The sequence below is a fragment of the Schistocerca serialis genome, chromosome 5 (genome assembly GCF_023864345.2).
Source record: "Schistocerca serialis cubense isolate TAMUIC-IGC-003099 chromosome 5, iqSchSeri2.2, whole genome shotgun sequence".
NCBI lineage: Eukaryota > Metazoa > Arthropoda > Insecta > Orthoptera > Acrididae > Schistocerca > Schistocerca serialis.
Genome location: NC_064642.1, coordinates 830,130,475 through 830,155,360, shown reverse-complemented (window position 1 = coordinate 830,155,360; position 24,886 = coordinate 830,130,475). Strand labels below are relative to the sequence as shown.

The 24,886-nt window shown below is 41.7% G+C and overlaps 1 protein-coding gene across 1 annotated transcript in view; it reads right to left on the bottom strand.

Annotated features, from left to right (window-relative positions):
- Window positions 1–24,886, bottom strand: part of LOC126481507 (ATP-dependent RNA helicase DDX51) — a 155,805-nt gene that overhangs the window by 69,911 nt on the left and 61,008 nt on the right. The window contains exons 5-6 of the mRNA XM_050105303.1: window positions 22,117–22,294; window positions 15,048–15,239 (exon numbers count right to left, since the gene is read on the bottom strand). Of these exons, the coding sequence (XP_049961260.1) occupies window positions 15,048–15,239; window positions 22,117–22,294 (370 nt within the window). The remainder of the gene's footprint in view (window positions 1–15,047; window positions 15,240–22,116; window positions 22,295–24,886) is intronic.

Here is a 24,886-nt window from a genome sequence, read left to right as displayed (position 1 = left end):
AACACACACACACACACACACACACACACACACACACACAACCAAGGATATGTAATAGTGCTAATTCTCATCTGTGGAGTTCTGAGAAACTGGTGACTGGGGGAAGAATCCAGGTGGTGTGTGTGGTGAAGCAGGCACCAAGGTCATGACTGTCATTTCGTAGAGCTCGCTCTGCAACAGGATGTTGTGTGTTGCCGATATACACCCTCCGCCTATGCCCATTCATCCTGACTGATAGTTGGGTGGTGGTCATGCCGATGGCTCCGAAAGCTTGTAAAAATTAATCCTTTTTGTGTATGCGTGTTCTCCTGCCACTGCTTGGTAAGTAAAATTGTTATTCTGAGATACAGACGTGAAGTGGGAATGATTGCATTCATCAATGCGTGAGCGTAAAGGATGTCATTCATTTACATAGAAGTGTATCTGAATTTTATTCTTCTGTACTGGTAATATTTTTTTTTTTTAAATGAAATACGCAATAAGGCTGAGAGAGAGAAACACCAACTTTTCTGAATTGCGCAGGTGGGCGGCACTCTTGCTACAAGATATATCATTCAAGTTATTCTCCTGGCCTCATTCTTCGGTACTCTTTGCCTTCCACCTCACTACTCCCACTACAGTACACACTTGAGTTTTATCCTGCAAATGCACCTAGAAGTCCTTTTCTCTTCTCTACTCCTCTCCCTCCACACTGAGCATAACCTCCCAATGCTGCATCTAGCAGCACTATAGCCCTAGCCTGTTCCTGCATGTACCCCCAGGCAGCACTATCATCTTCCCCCTAACCCACAACCCCTTCCCCTCCCATCCCATGGCTCCTCTCTTATCCCCACCACCTGCCCCAACAGATTGCTGCTCATGTAAGAGCCAGTCGCAGTCAAAATGCATTTTGCAGGTTAGAAAGGAATTTATGTAATTTTGTGCATAAATATTACCGGTGTCAGAGTTTATTTCAGTGGCTACACTTGCGATCCTTAAATCTAAAGTACTTCAGAAGCTATATCAGAGCAACTGGGGCACAGTACATACCAAATGCATTGCTACTGGAAGAATATTGGCAAAACATTGAAATGATGTTGGTTAAAGAAAAATAACAGTGAGCTCCACCATAGCAATATTTTCCATGGGCAAAGACAACAGAATCCTGGACACACCTAAATACTGATTTTGCAGGACCATTTCTTGGAAGCTACTGGCTCATCATTACCCGTTCTTTCTTCAAATTTCCATTTGCAATACAGATATTACTGATACCTTCAACTAAGGCTATTCGGGCTTTGGGAAAGGTCTTCTCTATTAGAGGATTGCTGAAATCTACTGTCACTGACAATGGAACACATTTTCTTCTCACGTATTTAAATTATTTTGTGAAACAAATGGCAATTCTCATGTCAGGGCTGCACTGTTCAAATCCTGAGGCCATAAGACTCGGCGAATGATTAATATAAATTTTCCAGTTGTGTGTGGCAAAGCTGGTTTGACAGTAAAATAATGACAATGGTGTGCGGGCACCAGGCACAGTCATAGAACAGTTTGGCAATGTCATGTTTAAAATTAAACGCTCACACGGTATCATAATATGTCTCACGGACCTCCAGATGCAGTTGGCAGCTGCTCCCTGCCAGCATCTCCTGGAACTGGCCCCAGTGGCAATAGATGGAAGTGTATGTTGTGCCTCACACCTCAGACCAGCCTATGGACATTAAAATGGCAAACACTTGACCAGCCTCTCCCTCACCCTGGTTTTGCTCGAGTTTTTGAACAGTGCCATGAGTGAAAGCCGGGGAAGCAATGCATGTGCATCTATTTAAAATGCACACCAGCAGGCATGGAAGTGGGAAGCTAATGTTATTGGTTATTTCATATTGTGTTGCCATATTTCTGTTCTTGTGCTACCCTGTCAAAGGAACTGTTTACTTAATAATCTCAGTGTGCAAATGCCATTTTTATGGGAGTACAGCAAGGAAACACTTTTGTGCTACCGTGGATGTTTGGGCTAAATTAACAGTAACTTTCAATTATTACATTGACAACCACATATATATATAATTTAGAAATAAAGCAGACCACTCACCAAACAGGGTGAAGAGTTGTGTCATCCACCCTCCCCCCCTTCCCCTACATACACAAAAGGAAGAAAAACTTGCTAGTTTTCTGGCTTTTGGAACCAATCCTTTGATAAGCTGAAGTAAATGCGCGCATGCGCACGCTCTCTCTCTCTCTCTCTCTCTCTCTCTCTCTCTCACACACACACACACACACACACACACACACACACACACACACACACCTGTGCTCCTACATAGTGCTGCATCAAGGATTTATTCATCTACTTCTACATCAGCATCTACATGATTACTTTGCAATTCACAACCAAGTGCTTGGCAGAGGATTCATTAAACCACCTTTAAGCTACTCTTTATCATTCCACTCTTGTACAGTGTGCAGGAAAAACGAACACTCAAATCTTTCTCTTATTTTATTATGATGATCACATCTCCTCGTGTAGGAGGGAGCTAACAAAAGATTTTCACACTCTGAGGAGAAAGATGGTGATCGAAATTTTATGGGAAGGTCCTGTCGCATTGAAAAATGCCCTTGTTTTAATGACTGCCATCCCAATTCATAAATCATACCTGTGGAACTTGCTCCCCTATTTTATGATAATACAAAACTAGCTGCCCTTCTTTGAACTTTTAAATGTCCTCCATTAGTTCTATCTGCGGTGGATCACACACTGCAGAGAAATACTCGAGAAGAGGCCAGACAAGCATAGTGTAAGCAGTGTCTTTGGTAGACATGTTACACTTTCAAAGTGGTCCAACAATAAATCAGTCTTTGGTTTGCTTTCCCCACAACATAATTTATGCGATCATTAAATCAAACAATGGAAAACCCAGGATGGAATGTAACAATATTGTGAAAAGGAAAGTTGCTACTCACCACATAGCGCAGATAGGCACAACAAAAAGACTTTCACAAAGAATAGCTTTCTGCCAGTAAGGCCTTCGTCAAAACTAGACAGCAAACACACACACACACACACACACACACACACACACACACACGACTGCAGTCTCAGGCAACAAATTTCTTGTACTTTATCTTTTCAGTCTCCCACCATCTTCCCAAGTCCCACTGTCCAGCCACAGAGGAGCATTCCCCTCGTAACTCAGTAGCACCCAGCACTGGCGCAACTGAATTACATTCTCCGCCAGTGTTTCAACTACCTCTTGTCGTGCTCTGACTTGAGGAATGTCCTGTCCACTATCTTTCCCATCCCTTCCACAGTGGTATTCTGCCGTCCACCGAACCTACACAATATACTCGTCCATTCCTACACATTCCCTGCTCCCAACCCCGTACCTCATGGCTCATACTCCTGTAATAAAATTAGATGCAAGACCTATCCTATACATCCTCCCACCACCATCTACTCCAGTCCGTCATTAACATCAACTACCCCATCAAAGGCAGGGCTACCTGCGAAACCAGTTGTGTGATATTCAAGCTAAGCTGCAACCTTCGTGCTGCATTCTATATGGGCATCACAACCAACAAGCTGTCTGTCCACATGAACGGCCACCGACAAACTGTGGCCAAGAAACAAGTGGACCACCCTGTTGCTGAGCACACTGCCAAACATGACATCCTTCATTTCAATGACTGCTTCACAGCCTGTGCCATATGGATCCTTCTCACCAACACCAGTTTTTCTAATTGCGCTCGTGGGAACTTTTCCTGCAATATATGCTACTTTCCCGTAACTGTCCTGGCCTCAACCTTTGTTAGTCCTCTCCCATCCAGCTCCTTCTCTGTTCCTATTCTAGCACTACAGAGCCCTCATTTCTCCATCACACTGACTTTTTACTTCCTCCTCTACTGTTACACCCCCCCCCCCCCCCCACCTCTCCGCTCCCTCCCTAACCCCTAACCTCCCGACTGCACATAGCTCCCTGCCCTCTTTCCACCTCGTCCTTCTGTGCTCCCCAACAGCACATCACTGCCCACCATGCCTAACCCTCCCTGCCCTCCCTTACCCCCAGTTGCCACTCCCATCATGCACCAGTACAGCTGCTCGCAGTGTGGCCTCAGTTGCCTGAGACAGCAGTCTTGTGTGTGTGTGTGTGTGTTTGCCATCTAATTCTGACTCAGATACCAAACATACATTAGAACATAAATGGTTAAAAACAGGGCATTCAGTCAGAAAATAGTGAACCGTCAAAGGTTGATGACAATGAGTACAAAGTGGTGAGGGATCATCACTTAACAAATTATGATAACTAAAACAACAGTGCCTAAAACAGAACCTCTCCTTGAGGCGAGAGGGCTGAGAGGAGGTCGGTCAAGCAGCCAGTAGATGTTTAATCCCCTGGAGCTTGTTCCCATGAAGGGAAGCCCAGTGGTGATGCCAAAGTAACACTACCTGCCAACAGATGGTAACATGGAGATAATAGGAAGGAACGGGAGAACTATTGAGTCAATGCAGGAGAATTGTAGCCTTGGCAGCAGTGTCAGCAGCCTCATTCCCATCAGACCAATGTGACCAGGGACCCAGATAAACATCACAGTGGCTCCCTCAAGAGTGAGCAAATAGAAGCAAATGGAGTCCAAGAAGAACACAGGCTTCCACATGAAGCCAAGGTGGTGAAGGGTTCACACCCATCGGGAAAGTGGCAGGTAGCGTGAAGTCAAGATGCTGGAGCAATAGCTGAAAGCAAATTCCAGGAGGTAACAGAGAAGTGGGAAGTGCCCATAAAAGTCATCAAAGAAGGAGGCATGGGATGGGTGACCAGGCATGGCAGACAAATGGTTGTGTATCTGCCAAAGAGAACATCACATAGGTATGACAATGCTAGTTTGGCAGCTTCTGCATAGATACTCTCAACCAGGCTAGTGTAAAAGGCACCAGGGGTCGAACAGATTCCACAATGGTGGACTGTATTTGCGTAAGTTGGATGGATGGGAAGAAGCATAAACAAAACACAAAATCTAGTTTTGAACAGACAAGGGATTGGTACAAACCAAAGAAAGGTAGTCCAACCTGCTCCCCAGGAAGTACTGCTGAGGACATGTAGGACAGTGAGGCACTGGGTATAGCGAGCGACACATGGGGCGACCAAGGAAGTTTCCTATCAAGCATGAGCATCAGGAATTTCATAGTTTCAGCAAACAGAAGAACAACAGTCCCAAGGTATAAAGACACTGGAAGAAACCCGCTGTGCTGCCACAAATTCATACAAAGTTTTGTCAGTGGAAAAGCGAAAGCCATTTCAACACTCCACGAGTAAAGACAATCAAGACATTTCTGAAGGCGCTGCTTAAGACTAGTCTGTGGAGAACTGCAAAAGATCACAAAATTGTCAACAAACAGGGAGCCAGAGATGCCCAGCAGGAGACAGGCCATAACAGGGCTAATGGGTATAGCAAAGTGGGCAATGCTCTGGACATAGCCCTGAGGCACTCCACTTTCCAGGATAAAGGTGCCCCAAAAGACAGAAGCCACACATACCTTGAAGACTATTGTCTTTTAAAAAATCGTGAATGAAATGAGGCTGGCAGCCTTGGAAGCACCATTCGTAGCGAGTATGGAGGATACCAGTCCTCCACCAGGTGTTGTGGGCTTTCTCCAAATAAAAGAAACATAGCCACAACCTAGTTGTTCCTCAGAAAACCATTCATGACTTGGTTTGACAAAGTGACAAGATGGTCAACTGCAGAACAGTGCGCTCGAAATTAACATTGTGCAGTGGTTAGTAAATTGTAAGCCTCTAGCTGCCATACCAGCTGGGCATGAATCATACATTCCCTCACTTTGCAAACACATCCGGTGAGAGAAATGGGGTGTTAGCTACAAGGAAGGTGTTTGTCCTTAACATGCTTAAGTATGGGTAAGACAGTGGCTTCACACCAGTGTCCAGGAATGTGCCATCCGCCCAGATGGGATTGTATGTATGAAGGAGGAAGTGCTTGCCTGCAAGAGAAAAACATCTGAATATGAACATCATCTGGCCCCGAGGCAGAAGATCAAGATGAAGTGAAAGCATGATCTATCTCTTGCATAGTAAAGGCAGCATTGTAACATTCACAAGTCCGAGAGGAGAAGGGATCACCTGAGCCACCTGCGCTTGTTTCTGATGAAGGAACGTGGGGGCGATAGTGGGTGGAGTTCAAAATCTTCGCAAAACAGAAGCCCAAGGTGCTGAAGATAGCAATGGGTTGGGTTCCATAATGACATGATCTACTACAGTCAGGCCAGAATCTGGGAACAGGCCATGGTCCCAGAGAGATGTCAGAGGTTGGTCCCCACTACGGAAGAGGGAGTGGAACTGTTAAAAGAACTAGTAAATGAAATCTAGCTAGCTTTTTGCTATTCCGAAGAATGCATAACACTGCACACACAACTGTTTATAATAAATGCAGTTCGCCATCATATGATGATGTTTAAAAATAGGGAGAGCACATCTCTGTGCGCGAATTGCATTGCTGCACACCTTAGTCCACCAAAGGATCAGGACATGGCAAGGTAAAAGTGAAGTGCAAGGAATGGAACATTCTGCAGTAGTAAGGATAACATTTAGAAAGTATTCTACCTGGTCATCACAATTGGGAAAATGTTGTTCGTCAAAGGTTGCCAGGGAGAAGTAAAGCCTCCAGTTGGCCTTAGAAAGTGGCCAATTGGGTGTAGACATAGATAGGGTAAGAGTTAGCAAAGAGATAGCACATAGGAAATAGTCACTCGAGTATGTGTCAGAGATAATTGACCACTCGAGATGACGGACAAGCTGGGCTGTGCAGAACAAGAGGTCGAAATGGGAACAGGCGTTTGTGGAGTCTGAAAGAAATGTGGGTGCTCCAGTGTTAAGTGAGATGAGGTTGAACTGATTGAGGTCAGTCAAGAGGGCACCTCCTGGACAGGTTGTGGAAGAGTCCCAAAGGGGATGGTGTATGTTAAAGTCACCAAGCAGCAAAAAGGGGTGAGTATCTTGCCCCATAAGCTGGAGGAGGTCTGCCTAGTGACACTGAAGAAGAGACATGTATATGGTACAAAGAGACAAGATGAAGTGAGGAAGGAAAATGTCGACAGCAACAGCTTGTAGCTGGGTGTTAAGTGAGATGGTTTGACTGTGAATGGATGAGGAGCACGACTCCCCAACAGATGTAATGCCGTCCTCGGGGGGAAGGTCGTACTGGACCAGACAGAAATGTGAGACGTCAAAGTGGTCTTGAGGATGTAATTGTGTTTCCTGGACACAGAAAACAATTGGACTCTGTGATTCAAAGAGCAGCTGTAATGGCTCCTTGTTGGATCTAATGCTGCAAAAGTTTCATTGGAGGAACTTTGAACATTGCATTGGAGGAGAGTAATGACTGACAGTCTGACCGGGTTGGCCTATGCATTCCAGGGCAGAAAAATGGTTGGTGGTGTATCACGCAACATCACTGTGGAGAGGATCACCAAGTTGGCGAAAGAGAAGAATGTTTGCCTTTATTTAATTTCTCTCCTAGAAATCAAATAAAGGCAAACAGTCTTTACGATTCATAGATGAAGACTCAGTTGTTAGCTGGAGGGATGTAAGAAGTCTTCACAGGAGTATTCCTTCTGTCGTTTCTAGCCTGTTGGTTGTGTAGCAGGTGATTTCACTGCTGGTGGCTTGTTGCACAGCTGAAGGAGAAGAAGACGGGGATCCTACAGTGACACTGGGTGCTTTTACAATCATGGTGCTGAATTTGAGGTCACAAATCTGCTGGCCGTGTCCTTCATGGAGCAAGGTGTAGCAAGAACGGTACTCTAACTGTGAAATGGTAAAACACAGAGCTTTTGACTTCCCAACAACTTGCGAGTGATGGGATAAGGCACTTTTTCCTTCACCCAGGTCTCCTGGATGGCCTGCTCACTGAGATGCACGGGACGTTCTGAGATGAAATTGCATTTCAATTGATCAACAGGGAGGAAGAGGCAAGCAATCATCCTCGTGAACATCCCTCTTGCCTTTGGGCGGGTTTCGACAGGACATTTGAGTATGGTTATAATGTTGACATTGGTAGCAGTGCATCAGGCTCGGGATGTACATAGGATCTTGATGACTTCATAGTCTGCTTTGATCTTTGATGGAGGCACTACTCTATAAAATGCAAGAAATAGAGTATGTGTAGACACTAAGGATGCATCAACCTTCTTCATGACCTGATGGACTGCAGTGACATCCTGAGAGAGGTGATTTGACCTCGACACAAACAAGATTGGTGTGAAGGAGCGAAGCTGCAAGCAGTTCTTATGCTTAAGGAATCACAATTAGTCTTCAAAAGCAAAGCAGGATTTCACAGGAATGTCAATTGCATCAACATCTTTCTGAATAATAAAAGGATTAACCATAGCAAAGGACTGACCTCCTTCAGTACATGATACCACCTGGAACTGATGTGCAGCTGGAAGAGTCTTGGAATCTTTAGCCTCACTCTGTCTATGTTTAGTAGATGTAGACTGAGATGGTGGTTGGCTCATTGTGAGAAAATCCCCCATGATTGCCAGCGACTTCGGTGGCCCCATTCGGGGGGAGCTCATCCGTCTTGGGTGAGTGTTCGCATTTCAGGTCACACTGATTGTTCACATCTCAGAGGCCACACCTTCCACACTCCTGATGGAGACTAACTGTCAATTTGGAAAGGTAACAGCTCATGCTGTCACCTCTCCCTGGTCCTGGCCTGGACCAAGGGGTATGTGCAAACCCTACCTGTTGACCCAGGGATGGGAATTACAAGTTACCCAGTCACATAGTAGATGCATAGGCTGGCCTTCAGAAGCACACAGGGAAGAAGAAGAAACAAAGAGGAACCTTGAATGCCGAAGTGGAGAAAGGATAGGAGACGAGGAAGAAAGAAAGAAAAACCAGGACTGTTCTGATGTCTATTGAAAATTCAGGAAACGTTCCCAAAAATATCTCAGACATGTTCCCCAAGCGAGGTGATAAAGAATAGGAGGATAGACATGCAGCATGGAAGGAAAAAGATGCCTCAAAGGCTGGGGCCCTCATCAAAGAGTGGGGAGAGGAGGGGGGGGTGGGGGGGGTGGGGGGTGGATGGTAAATCACAGCACCATCTGCAAATAATCCAAGAGGACTGCTGACACTGTCTCCTAAATCGTTTATGTAAGTCAGGAACAACAGAGGGTCTATAAAACTTCCTTTGGGAACACCAGCTATTATTTCCATTTTACTCACTGACTTTCCATCAATTATTACAAACAGTGAACTTTCTGACAGGAAACCACAATCCAGTCATGCAACTGAGATGATACTCCATAGGCGAGCAATTTAATTAGAAGTCACTTGTTAGGAACAGTGTCAAAAGCTTTCTGGACATCTAAAAATAAGGAATCAATTTGATGTCCCTTGACGATAACACTCATTACTTTGTGACAATATAGAGCCAGTTGTGTTTCACAAGAATGGTATTTTCCGAACCCAGGTTGGCTATTTGTCAACAAATTGTTTTCTTTGAGGTGATTCATAATGTTCAAGCACAGTAATGTTGCAAAATCCTACTGCAGATCGATGTTAGTTATATTCAGCATATTATTCCTCTTTCCTTTCTTGGGTATTGGTGTGACTTGTGCAACTTTCCAGACTTTGGGTATGGATATCTCAATAAGCTAGTGATTGTATACGACTGCTAAATATGGAGCTATTGTACCAGCATACTCTGAAAGTAACCTGACTATATACAATCTTGGCCGGGAGCATTGCCTTCCTTACGGGTTTTAAGCTGCTTTACTACACCGAGAATATCTACTTCATAGTTACTCATGTTGGGAGTTGTTCCGGATTCAAATTCTCGAATGTAACTCTGCTTTAGTAGTACTGTCATCATTAACATGATCACTGTTGTCATGCAGTGGAGGTATTGATAGTGCCTTGCTACTGGTGTACATTATGTATGATCAGAGTCTGGGTTTTCTGCCAGATTTCAAGAAAGAGTTTTGTTGTGGAAATAATTACCAGCATCTCGCATTGAATTTCGCACTAAATTTTGAGCCTCTGTAAAACTTCGCCAAGCTTTGGGATTTTGTAATTGTTAAATTTTTTTTTGTTGCTTCTGCAGCAGTGTTCTAACCTGTACCATGGCAGATCAGTACCATCTCTATTAATTATCTGGTATGTAACAACATGAACCATGGACCTTGCCGTTGGTGGGGAGGCTTGCGTGCCTCAACGATACAGATAGCCATACCGTAGGTGCAACCACAACGAAGGGGTATCTGTTGAGAGGCCAGACAAACCTGAGGTTCCTGAAGAGGGCAGCAGCCTTTTCAGTAGTTGCATGGGCAACAGTCTGGATGATTGACTGATCTGGCCTTGTAACACTAACCAAAACGGCCTTGCTGTGCTGGTACTGCGAACGGCTGAAAGCAAGGGGAAACTACAGCCGTAATTTTTCCCGAGGGCATGCAGCTTTACTGTATGGTTAAATGATGATGGCGTCCTCTTGGGTAAAATATTCCGGAGGTAAAATAGTCCCCCCATTCGGATCTCCGGGCGGGGACTACTCAAGAGGATGTCGTTATCAGGAGAAACAAAACTGGCGTTCTACGGACTGGAGCGTGGAATGTCAGATCCCTAAATCGGGCAGGTAGGTTAGAAAATTTAAAAAGGGAAATGGAGAGGTTAAAGTTAGATATAGTGGGAATTAGTGAAGTTCGGTGGCAGGAGGAACAAGACTTCTGGTCAGGTGAATACAGGGTGGCAAACACAAAATCAAATAGGGGTAATGCAGGAGTAGGTTTAATAATGAATAGGAAAATAGGAGTGCGAGTAAGCTACTACAAACAGCATTGTGAACGCATTATTGTGGCCAAGATAGACACGAAGCCCACGCCTACTACAGTAGTACAAGTTTATATGCCAACTAGCTCTGCAGATGACGAAGAAATTGATGAAATGTATGATGAGATAAAAGAAATTATTCAGGTAGTGAAGGGAGACGAAAATTTGATAGTCATGGGTGACTGGAATTCGGGAGTGGGAAAAGGGAGAGAAGGAAACATAGTAGGTGAATATGGATTGGGGTTAAGAAATGAAAGAGGAAGCCGCGTGGTAGAATTTTGCACAGAACATAACTTAATCATAGCTAACACTTGGTTCAAGAATCATGAAAGAAGGTTGTATACATGGAAGAACCCTGGAGATACTAAAATGTATTTGATAGATTACATAATGGTAAGACAGATTTAGGAACCAGGTTTTAAATTGAAAGACATTTCCAGTGGCAGATGTGGACTCTGACCACAATCTATTGGTTATGAACTGTAGATCAAAACTGAAGAAACTGCAAAAAGGTGCGAATTTAAGGAGATGGGACCTGGATAAACTGACTAAACCAGAGGTTGTACAGAGTTTCAGGGAGAGCATAAGGGAACAATTGACAGGAATGGGGGAAAGAAATACAGTAGAAGAAGAATGGGTAGCTTTGAGGGATGCAATAGCGAAGGCAGCAGAGGATCAAATAGGTAAAAAGACGAGGGCAAGTAGAAACCCTTGGGTAACAGAAGAAATATTGAATTTAATTGATGAAAGGAGAAAATATAAAAATGCAGTAAATGAAGCAGGCAAAAAGGAATACAAAAGTCTCAAAAATGAGATCGACAGGAAGTGCAATATGGCTAAGCAGGCATGGCTAGAGGACAAATGTAAGGATGTAGAGGCTTATCTCACTAGGGGTAAGATAGATACTGCCTACAGAAAAATTAAGGAAACCTTTGGAGAAAGGAGAACCACTTGCATGAATATCAAGAGCTTTGATGGAAACCCAGTTCTAAGCAAAGAAGGGAAAGCAGAAAGGTGGAAGGAGTATATAGAGTCTACACAAGGGCGATGCACTTGAGGACAATATTATGGAAATGGAAGGGGATGTAGATGAAGACGAAATGGGAGATATGATACTGCATGAAGAGTTTGACAGAGCACTGAAAGACCTGAGTCGAAACAAGGCCCCTGGAGTAGACAACATTCCATTAGAACCACTGACGGCCTTGGGAGAGCCAGACCTGACAAAACTCTACCATCTGGTGAGCAAGATGTATGAGACAGGCAAAATACCCACAGACTTCAAAAAGAATATAATAATTCCAATCCCAAAGAAAGCAGGTGTTGACAGATGTGAAAATTCCCGAACTATCAGTTTAATAAATCACAGCTGCAAAATACAAACGCAAATTCTTTACAGACGAATGGAAAAACTGATAGAAGTCGACCTCGGGGAAGATCAGTTTGGATTCCGTAGAAACGTTGGAACACGTGAGGCAATACTGACCCTACGACTTATCTTAGAAGAAAGATTGTGGAAAGGCAAACTTACGTTTCTAGCATTTGGAGACTTAGAGAAAGCTTTTGACAATGTTGATTGGAATACTCTCTTTCAAATTCTGAAGGTGGCAGGGGTAAAATACAGGGAGCGAAAGGCTATTTGCAATTTGTACAGAAAGCAGATGGCAGTCATACGAGTTGAGGGGCATGAAAGGCAAGCAGTGGTTGGGAAGGGAGTGACACAGGGTTGTAGCCTATCATCGATGTTATTCAATCTGTATATTGAGCAAGCAATAAAGAAAACAAAGGAAAAGTTCGGAGTAGGTATTAAAATCCATGGAGAAGAAATAAAAACTTTGAGGTTCGCCGATGACATTGTAATTCTGTCAGAGACAGCAAAGGACTTGGAAGAGCAGTTGAATGGAATGGACAGTGTCTTGAAAGGAGGGTATAAGATGAATATCAACAAAAGCAAAACGATGATAATGGAATGTAGTTGAATTAAGTTGGGTGATGCAGAGGGAATTAGATTAGGAAATGAGGCACTTAAAGTAGTAAAGGAGTTTTGCTATTTGGGAAGCAAAATAACTGATGATGGTCGAAGTAGAGAGGATATAAAATGTAGACTGGCAATGGCAAGGAAAGCGTTTCTGAAGAAGAAAAATTTGTTAACATCGAGTATAGATTTAAATGTCAGGAGGTCGTTTCTGAAAGTATTTGTATGGAGTGTAGACATGTATGGAAGTGAAATGTGGATGATAAATAGTTCAGACAAGAAGAGAATAGAAGCTTTCGAAATGTGGTGCTACAGAAGAATGCTGAAGATTAGATGGGTATATCACATAACTAATGAGGAGGTATTGAATAGAATTGGGGAGAAGAGGAGCTTGTGGCACAACTTGACTAGAAGTAGGGATCGGTTGGTAGGACATGTTCTGAGACATCGAGGGATCACCAATTTAGCATTGGAGGGCAGCGTGGAGGGTAAAAATCATAGAGGGAGACCAAGAGATGAATACATTAAGTAGATTCAGAAGGATGTAGGCTGCAGTAGGTGTTGGGAGATGAAGAAGCTTGCACAGGATAGAGTAGCATGGAGAGCTGCATCAAACCAGTCTCAGGACTGAAGACCACAACAACAACATTATGAAAAGGATAATTGCTACTCACTATATAGCAGAGATGCTGAGTCGCATATAGGCACAACAAAAAGACCATCACAAAATAAGCTTTTGGTCAATAACACTGTTGTCAAAAATAGACTACAGACGCACACATGTGCCTTCAGCTGCCAGAGTGTGCAGTCGTGCGGTTTTGTGTGTGTGTGTGTGTGTGTGTGTGTGTGTGTGTGTGTGTGTGTGTGTGCCCCCCCCCCCCCCCCCACACACTGGCAGCTGAAGGCACATGTGTGTGTCTGTAGTCGTCACAAAGGCCTTCTTGGCCAAAAGCTTATTTTGTGACAATATTTTTGTTGTGCCTATCTGTGATTCAGCATCTCCGCTGTATGGTGAGTAGCAACTATTCTTTTCATAATATTGTTACATTCCATGCTGGGTTTTTCATTGTTTAATTATCTGTTAAATATCTCGTAATTCCCATCCATACTATTTCTTGGAATTTAAACCATATCTGGTTCACACTTACATAGTCAGATTAGAAGGAATGAAGTCTGTGTCTTACGAAGGTGTCAAATGAGTTTTTATCTGCTTTTTTACATAGATTTATTTTGTGTTTATTTTCGGTGGATTTGGATGCTACAATATTCAGTCTAGCTATAGCAACCTTGTGGTTACCAATTTCTGTGTCTGTCATGATGCTCCTTATTTGGTCAGGATTATTTGTTTGTAAGAGGTCACGTATGTTTTCACAACCATTTACACTTCAAGTGGGCTCCTGAACTAGAAGTTCAAATTCGGCTGCAGAACTGTCTGAGCCTCTGATTCAGTTGGCTGCATCCTGTGCTCTTCATGGCTTATGGAAGCACCTGTTTCACATCTGAAATGACTTCTCCCAGTACAGACACTGAGAGCATGCTGGATTCCTTCCCTCCATCGCAGACATATCCCTAAGTGGCTGCATTAAGCGACTAACGCTGGAGCTCCCAGCTTCCAGTAATCCCACACTTTGTCAATGCCCAGACCTTGCAAGCTAAGTGGAATAGTGCAAGTGATTCATCTGGCACTTTGTCAACCACAGATAGTGCCTGAAACCTGTTCATCAGATGTATCAGGGAGGCTATCCCCTTGGAATGACCTCCCACTTGACTGCAGGTGAGGGATCAACCTCAGTATGGGCAGAACCCAAGGCAGCCACAGTAGTGGACTGATCGGGGTACACGGGTCATGCTGGATGTTCCTCGGATTAACTAATGCCAACATTGCCTGGGGCTGTAAGTGAAGGGTCATCTGAACACAGCAATCACAGTTCCCATTCATACAAAAGATGGGCAATAAATACACAGACACACACAAAATATAGATTTGAAGCTAAAGAATACTGACAAAATGTAAAGTAAGTAGCTTTTTGTGGAAGCTGTGTCAACACAAAGTACTCTGATGCACTGCTGCTAGGACAGCTATCACTTGACTGGGGTGATCTAACTACTACAAGTGGCTCTTGAAACACAAAAACAAATGCCTGGTGTGATGCAAATAATGGTTCTATGCACTACATAGTTAATAGAGCATATTTTTTAAAATCAAAGTTTGTGCTATTTAATATGGAACAATATGTATATATACTCACTTCCATAGATGTTTTTGTTCACATGATACAGCCAGTCATTCTGAATGCACTCCATTACTCTGTCAGCTTCATCAATAACCAGAAACCTCAGGTGCTTCAAGGAGAAATTTGGAGTGGATTTAAGATGGTCGACTAGTCTGCCAGGTGTCGTGACAACAATATCAACGAGACTCTGTGGTCCGAATGTGGAATCTGGAACAATATAAAAGAAGGTTCAGTAATATTAGTGGCTTAGCCAAAGGATACTCAGTGTCCACACAACTGACATTATTTGACTTATGGAGAATCAAGCATTAAAAGTGAATGAACAGTGGAATGTAATGAAACATAAATGATGCCTTCAGAGACAAAGTGCTACAGTTGGCAACAGTGTTAATGGTGTCTGGCCACGCAGCTCACGAGGAATGCTGCGTTGTTAACTCAGCTGAAAGTGTGAAGGCAGCAAATACATTAATTTCATGGACTTCAGCAACATCACAGACCAGCTCGCCTGAATCTACTTCACATTTGAAGAATGAGTACATTTTAAAAATAAGGTCCCTTGCCTGTTTGTGAAACACTTGGTGCCTCATAGGTGTTTCAGCCACTATGGGAAGAAATCAAATATGATGGAAGTTTACACAGTACGGAATGCAGTAACTGACCGAGTACCAATTGGCTAGCCGTGAAGCTGTCTACTGCACATCCTTGGCTCAACGGTCATAAATGCTGTTGTGGACTATAGTTCAGATTGGACAGGGATGAGGAAGGAAATTAAATGGTTGTGTCTTTCTAAAAGGAACCATACTGGTATTAATGTTAAGTGATTAGGAAAATCTGAGCCAGTGGCCAGATGGTGATCAAACCTAGGAATGCAAAACATATGCAAGGCATTCCATTAGATAGGAGGGGTGCAAGCTATGAAGAAATAACTAGTAGTACAAGGCAGTAAAGAAAACCAACAAATAACTAACAGACTATGACAATTTAGGTGCATTAACACCTACTGAAAGAATCCTTCTATAGGCTTAAGTTATCCCAGTACCTCTCTTGTCCTTTTTTATTTGAAAGACAATAATTTCCTTATTAAAATGACATCCTCAGTTTAGAAGTGTGACACATCTCTTTTGCTGTAGCAACCTATTGTTTTAAACGGAAATTCAATAAATGTTTTTCTAATATGCCGGCTTCAAAAATTTTGATTTTTTTACTTTGATCAGCACAATATTGTATGCTATTCCCTAAAAAGAAGAACTTCCACTACTTTCTTTAACAGATGTTATGAACGACTGAAAATTTTGTTATACATTAAACCTGTTTCCTTTACCACATTCAATGTTTTGGTCTCACAATCAAAATCTAGCCTGTCATTTCTAGTCTTCTTAAATATATATAACAGAGGCACCTTTGAAACATACAAAAATCTAAAATATATGTCCAAATTTCACAACATAAAAGTTCCAAAGCATAGCACTTCTGTGCACACTGCTTAAAACTAAAAATTCAATGAACTAAACACGTGTTCAGGTGTGTCACTGTTTTCCTCTGATATAGAGTGATGCCTTTCTGTCGGACCAATAACAAATTGGGAGCCCAGAATCGTCCAACATTATGAAATGGAAGTGAGCACTTTCCATAGTGCTACCGTCTTTCAGCTGGAAATTTATATCCAGTACGGTCCGTGTGGCAGCATATAGTTCATGAGGAATGTATCTGACACAGAACTGATATCTGCAAATCACCAGTCACAGTCACACATGCAGACCACTCTTTGCATGTTGTGAATCTGAATATCTTCCTGCCATTTCTGTAGTCTTTATTGGAAAATGAAGTTTCTTCTTACTTGATCTTTAAATTTCATCACCTTTGAATCCAGAGAGGAGTCTTTTGAATTCTTTTCACTAGGGTTGTTTTTCTGAAACATGCGTCCATTTTATGATAGCAGAATTCTTGCAACTTCCTCTTTGGGAAACAGGATAAGGGTTCCAGAATGAGATTTTCACTCTGCAGCGGAGTGTGTGCTGATATGAAACTTCCTGGCAGATTAAAACTGTGTGCCCGACCGAGACTCGAACTCGGGACCTTTGCCTTTCGCGGGCAAGTGCTCTACCATCTGAGCTACCGAAACACGACTCACGCCCGGTCCTCACAGCTTTACTTCTGCCAGTATCTCGTCTCCTACCTTCCAAACTTTAGAGAAGCTCTCCTGCGAAACTTGCAGAACAAGCACTCCTAAAGAAAGGATACTGCGGAGACATGGCTTAGCCACAGCCTGGGGGATGTTTCCAGAATGAGATTTTCACTCTGCAGCGGAATGTGCACTGATATGAAACTTCCTGGCAGATTAAAACTGTGTGCCCGACCGAGACTCGAACTCGGGACCTTTGCCTTTCGTGGGCAAGTGCTCTACCATCTGAGCTACCGAAGCACGACTCACGCCCAGTCCTCACAGCTTTACTTCTGCCAGTATCTCGTCTCCTACCTTCCAAACTTTACAGAAGCTCTCCTGTGAAAGGTAGGAGATGAGATACTGGCAGAAGTAAAGCTGTGAGGACCGGGCGTGAGTCGTGCTTCGGTAGCTCAGATGGTAGAGCACTTGCCCGCGAAAGGCAAAGGTCCCGAGTTCGAGTCTCGGTCGGGCACACAGTTTTAAGCTGCCAGGAAGTTTCAGGATGAGGGTTATTTATGTGCACAGCTTCGGCACATTTGTAACATTGTCAGCATTTTTTTGTGTTTTAACTTATTCAGCACACATTTTTCTTCTTTTTCTCCAAATATCTCAGTATATCTTCCGGATAAAACTAGTATTCAATATGAAAATGGGATTCATTCATTGGATGGTGTTATAAGGATATTATTATGAAAAGGGTAGAGTGCTACTCACCAGATAATGGTAATGTTGAGTTGCATACAGGCACAATAAAAAGACTGCTAAACAAATAAGTTTTCACCCATAAAGCCTTCTTCTGAATCACACACCCACATATATGCACGACCCCCCCCCCCCCCCCCGCCCCCACACAGATACTCATGATGAGTCTGGCCTCAGCAGCCTGCGACAGTGATCATATGCAGGAGAGTTACATTTGCGTGAATACGTGTGTGTGTTGTCTAATTCAGGGGAAGAATTTTTGGCCAAATCCTTTCTTGTTTAGCAGCCTTTCTGTTGTGCCTATCTGCAGCTCAACATTTCCATTATCTATCTTTTCATAATATTGTCATTATTTTCTCCTGGATTTTCCATTGTTTGATAATAAGGATATTGTATTCCAAAAACTCCTTTTGCAGATCTTACATTTCTTCCTTGGTCCACCATGTGTTTTAGCACAGATGGAATGTGCTACACGTTTTTCTCTGACAGGGAAAATGTGATGAGTTTTACAACTTGTACCTTCCTCATAGGATGCACACAATTCAACAGCTCTAGATGTTTCATTACCTAGAAGTAACTAATTTTATTTTCGTGTATACACTTCCGAAAAAAGAATTTCTACTTTGAAGAGTAACCACATACGTTTTGACGTTCAGTCATTTCTTTATGCTGTCTTGGTAACTTAAATGACCATTGTTTCTTAATAGAACTGATGGCAACCTCTAAAACTGACCACTTCATTCACACCATAGGAGGTGACTACTTTGTTTCATTACTGTCACTTGATTTCATATCATCACGGGAACCATATTTACTTTCAAAGAGTGTCTTGAAATGACCATTCGTATTCACACCTTTTTTTAATTCTTATATATCACTCTTTATTGGATATGTAATCAGCCTACACGTTTCACTCTCCTGTAGCATGCAGCAGAAGACTTTTCAAACACAATCCTTTCCACAAACTACCCTACAACTCAGTAAATCAGCAGAATGTTCACAAAGGCTTACAGGTATTGCTGGACAACAAATTTGGTGAATTGCTATATTTGTTTTCCCGTTACCAACAGAACTGTCAATTTTGAGTCCTCCCTTGGGTAAACATGCAGACCTAGTTCAATGGTTCCAGATTGTCGTAGAAAAGTTTTTGATACCAAAACTGCAATCTTAAAAAATAATATATGTAGTATACAGAGGGTCCAGAAAAATGTACATACTTTTTGATAGTTAATATATTTGGAACAAAATGACACATCATTGCAATTTTGTGCGGTAGGAAGTGGAAAGTGTACATCCCAAGATTGCCGCATGCCGTGAAACAAGATGACCTGGATTGAAGGATGGAATACTGTGAGTGGCTTGAAGGCATGCTTCGCGATGATAACTGGTTTGCACAGATAGTTATCTGATCTGACAAGGTTCAATTCAAACTGAATGGTACTGTAAACCATTACAACTGTGTGTACTGGGTTCCTGAAATTCCTCATGTTCACATTAATCTACCAGGTGTTACTGTGTGGTGGGGTCTGCCATCACATGGTTTGATTGCCCCATTCTTCTTTGAAGGTACCATAAATGGTGAGGTGTATATATGCTGCAAACATCAGTCTTACCTGGAATGTGAAAGATGTTTTGAAATGAAAAATTTTGCCTACAACGAGAGTGCGCTCCACCTCACTACCACAGACAGGTTGCAGCCTACTTGGATGAAAATCTACCTGGAGGATGGATACATTGAAGAGGAGCTGCTGAGTACACATCACAGACTCCACAACTTACACCTCTTGATTTCTACCCATGGGGGACCTTGAAAAATCAAGGTTATGAACAGAAGCCAGCTACATGCACTGAGCTACGAGAAACAACCGATGGAACCTGTGTGGCTATCACGCCATCAACACTGACAGCCATTGGTTAATCAACAGTTCGCCAGCATCGACACTGTTTGGTTGCTAATGGGGTCACCCCCCTCCCCCCTAAATGCAAGAATTGTAATGGTATGTCATTTTTTCATTAATACTGACTATCAAAGAGTGTTTACATTTTTCTGGACCCCTATATATATTAGTTATTTGAACATCATCTCTTTTTCCCTTGTAGTTTTCCAGATTTTTCTGGTGAGTTCCATTACCTTCTAAAAATCTGGAAGCTTGCACATTGTTTCAGAGGGCATTACATGATTTGGAAGATTCAACACAGTTCAACTGATAATCATGCCATTTTATTAGTTCCAACTTTGTTTTATTTATTGCTTCTTTTCAATCACCCACTGAGGAGGGGGGAAAATATTAGAAATTTCAAACTGTATCTTTTTCAGGCTACTTGGTACACTTAGGAAATTAGTCATTGGATTAAAATAAAAAAAGCCTTGAACCATTCCACATACAGAACACTTTAATATGCATCAAGTGGCACATGACAAATGTTGATGAATGTACCATCCTTGGCGACCAGGAACTTTTTTCTGAACTAAACAAAAAAAATTCATGTTTTATATTTTATCCTGAATTTTAATATATGTTGAACACAAGAACATCTGAGACTATAAAGGTAGCCCCTGCCGGAACTGATGTGGAGTATGCAAGCTTTATTCCAAAGAAAACAGTATGAAAATATCAGCATTTATTTTTCTAAAGCTGATCCCATAACAAATGCAAATACATAAAATAAAATGAAAATGTCCCATATTTTTTATAAAAGTTTTGCTTCTTGTCACAAAGAATAACAATATAGGTTGTGATATGGAGGAGAAACAGCTATCAGTCACAAGCACTTAAACCTAACAACCTGCTGTAAACTTTTATCTTTCATGTAAAAAAAAGGGGGGGGGGGGGGGAGTTCCCTTATGAATTAAAATTTTAAAAATCATATATAGAATTACTTTAAAACTATGCTGTCCTAAGAGAAAAAATGCACATTACAAGAATCATATACTTCCATTCTGCCACAGACCAAAGGGCCTGAGTCTGTTGGAGTGAGTTCGAGTCTGTTGCACCGAGTGAGCTCCAGTGTGTCACAGTCGGAGCCGCAATCACAGCCTCTAGCTCAGAGACAGGCAGCACATAGAACTATAACTATGTTCATAGCGGACTTTGTACTGCAACAGCAGTGAGGCTAACATGGACTATACAGAAGAGCTTTTACAACAAGTTAAGTAGACTTCTATTCTTATGTTTATAAAGAACCCAGTTAATAACTGCATGCAGCTTGTGTTAGAGACAGAGGATACCGGCCACCAAACAACCTCTCCTTGCTTCTCATGGTACAGCTCTACAGAGACAACGATATGACATAAAAGAATTCATCAATTATATGCTAATTAACACATATCTAATGATTATTTTTCATGAAAAATGTACACCATCTTTTTTACAATTACATATCACATGCAAATTCCAGTTTTCATTGCAAACGTAACTACTTAATTATTGATATTTTATAAAATTTTATTAATAAATTTATAATGTAATTTTAATTTAAACAAACTTTACTATCAACCATTTATATAAGGACAATAATTAAGAATATATATTTGCAATGAAAACCAGAATCTTGAAAGCATGATGTAATTAAAAACACGAAGGCATTTTTCATAAAAATAATGATTAGGTATGTGTTAATTAGCATATATTTGATGAATTTTATATTTAAATAATGTACGTTTTCAGGGGAGAAGGGGGGGGGGGGAGGAATACGATCATAGTGAGATTCGAACCAGCAACCTTTAATTACATAATTACTATCCTCAAACACTACCCACTGAGCCACAGTGCCTGTTGTGAAAAATCCCCTTCATTTTATAGAGTTAAAGTTCCTAAGAAAACTACAAAGTCGATTTTCTCGAGAATATTTGAGAGTCACATTGAACTGCTAAAAAGTGTATGGATGTTTCAGTTCTGAACTTTACATATCATATCATAAATAAAAAAAATTACAAAAATCTGAGTGTTGGGTGGGCTCTGAGTAAAAGAATGTCCTGGTCCTCTATTAAATATCCTCCACCTAATTAGGTGATTGTTGACAATTAGAGGTACCTGCTTATTAAAGGAGAAACTTGTTCATCAGGGTCCCTCTTTGCAGTAATTTGCTGCACCAAATGCAATTCTAATTCTGGCAACAGATTTTTCACAGAAAGGCATTATGGGAAATATAGTAAAATCAGAAAAAAACTACAGTTTCTCACTACTGACAGGAAAATACAAGAAGTGGAATATTTACTTATTTTAATTAATTGCTGCTGTTCCATCACAAATGACTTCTGTCCAGTTATTAATGCCACTTTAAGATTTGTTACTGAGCAGTATGTTTTAAAGACTTTGTACACTTGTGTCGCCAAATCCTGTACAGGCAAAATTATGAGAGCTCTGATACACGGAATGACTCGTTTCCGTAAAATCTGAAACAAAAATTAAAATAGTTATTGCCCAAACTTGAAGACATATGACTATTATCAATATTTAAGCTATTACTATGCCAGGGAGCAGTGAAAGTGGTGGCTAGGAGGGTAAGCCCAATTCTCCCATCCTCATGTTCTCTTCTACAGAAACTGCCCTCTGCTGGACCTGTTACTGCTCACTATTCTGATACTCATTTCTAGTGCAATCATCTTCTCAGTAACACCTTGATTTATTAACAGATGCTTAGTTCTGTCAGGTTTTATTGGAACTGTCTAACTCATACAAATACATAGGTGTAATACTTCGTAGGGATATGAAATGCAATGATCACACAGGCTCAGTCATGGGTAAAGGAAGTGGTAGACTTTGGTTTACTGGTAGAATAGGGGGGAAATGCGATCTGTCCACATAGGTGATTGCTTACAAACCACTCATGCTACCCATCCCAGAATACTGCTCACATATGTGGGACCCGTATCAAATAGGACTAATAGGGGATATTGGATGTATATAGAGAAGGGCAGCATGAATAATAACAGGTTTGTTTAATCCATGGGAGAGTGTCACACAGATGTTGCAGAAACTGAACAGGCAGACTCTTGAAGACAGATGTAAACTATCCTGAGAAAGCCTACTTAAAAGCTTCAAGAATTGGTTTTAAGTGGCGACTCTAGGAATACACAGCACTTTAGATACTGCTCCCATAAGGATCCTTGAGGTATCTGAACAATCAATCTTCCCCTTTTCCATACCTAAATGGAATGACAAAAAGACCTAAAAACTGGTACAGTGGGACGTACCTTCTGCCATGCACTTCACAGTTATTTGCAGAACAAAGATGTCTTTGTAGCATTGCAAGTTGTACCAGCGAGAGAACGCAATATTTAACTTTGAACAGTACATAAAATGGGTGCAGAAAGGGAATGGAAACATGTGATGCAAAAAAAAAGTATCACTCCAACAGGAACATTATTATTATTATTATTATTATAACGATTGTTCCCCTTTAGGAGAGCGATTGAACTTGAATTCATAATTTCATCTTCGGATGTTTTTCTTCTTTGCTTCCCAAAACCTCCTCATCCTCGCAGAATGCTCCTTCTTCCGTTCCTCTGTCCATTTTTTACCAGGCTGACGCGATGTTCTTTCCCCAAACTTCACACTTGTGATTTTATGCCGGCACTCGGTGCGATCTTCGAGATTTTTTATGTTGATCTGCTGTAGATCCCTCTGGACTTCTTTCAGCCATTCCGTGCCACATTTACTCCTTGTTATAATATTGAATAATTTCTTTGCTGTTCTGGAGTCTTCCATCCTGTAGATGTGTGTATAAAATTTGGCTCGGCGCTTTCTGATTTCATCTGTTACTATGCTGATCTTTCTATAGAGCTCGTTTTGTGGTCTCTTCATCCAAATGCCATTTTTGTTGATTGGACTGTAAATCTTCCTGAGACTTTTTCTATCCTGCTTTTCTATTTCCTTAATTTTAGAATTACCATCAATCACCATTGTTTCAGCTGCATAGATTGCTTCTGGAAGAATCACCGTTGTATAGTGCCTTAGTTTTGCGTCTGTTGAAATGCACTTCTTGTTGTAATGCGTCCATGTTAGCTTGTAGGCTTTCTGGAGCTTGGTGATTCGGTTTAATCCTGAGGACTGTATAGTTTCACTGAGGTATTTAAAATGGAGGACTTGTGCAATTTTACCATATTTTGTTATTAAAGGGGATTTATTTTCTGGCTGCCTTTCCATATATTGGGTTTTTTCATAAGATATCTGTAGTCTGTTTTTTTGTGAAATTTCATGTAGTTTTTCCATTGCGTGAATCGCTTCTGTTCTGTTATTGGTGATAATTGCAATATCGTCAGCGAAAGCAAGGCACTTGACTTTAATTCGGTTCTCTTTCTTGATACCAATTTGGATACCCTTTACGTGAGGTTCCCATTCTCTGATTATCTTTTCTAGAACAATATTGAAAAGGATTGGGGATAGTCCGTCCCCCCGTCAGACTCCAGATTTGATTTCGAAGGGTTCTGATACTTCGCCCATGAATTTCACTTTGGCCGTTGTTCCGGTAAGTGTCTGTTCTGTGATTTTTCGTGTCTTTCGGTCGATCCCAAATCCTTCCATGATTTTAAACAGGGTTCCACGGTCCACTGAATCATATGCTTTCCTGAAGTCGATGAATGTAACTACTGTGTTTCTGCATTTCCTCATTTGTAATATTGTCTTTAAGCACCAGATCTGTTCCGCACATGACCGTCCTTTTCTGAATCCGGCCTGGTATTCACCAATTAGTGTATCTGCTTGGGATTCTATCCTGTTTAAAAGCGCTTTGGAAAGGATTTTGTAAGCGACTGGGAGCAGGGAAATTCCTCTGTAATTGTTCATGTCTGTCTTGTCGCCCTTTTTGTGTAGCGGGTGAATTAGAGCGCATTTCCAGTCCTCTGGTATCTGCTCCGTTATCCATATGTCTGATATTATACGGTTTAATTTCTGCATAAGTATAAGATCGTTTAGTTTCCAGAACTCAGCAATGATCCCATCTTCTCCTGGTGCTTTGTTATTTTTCAACTGCTTGACTATCTCCA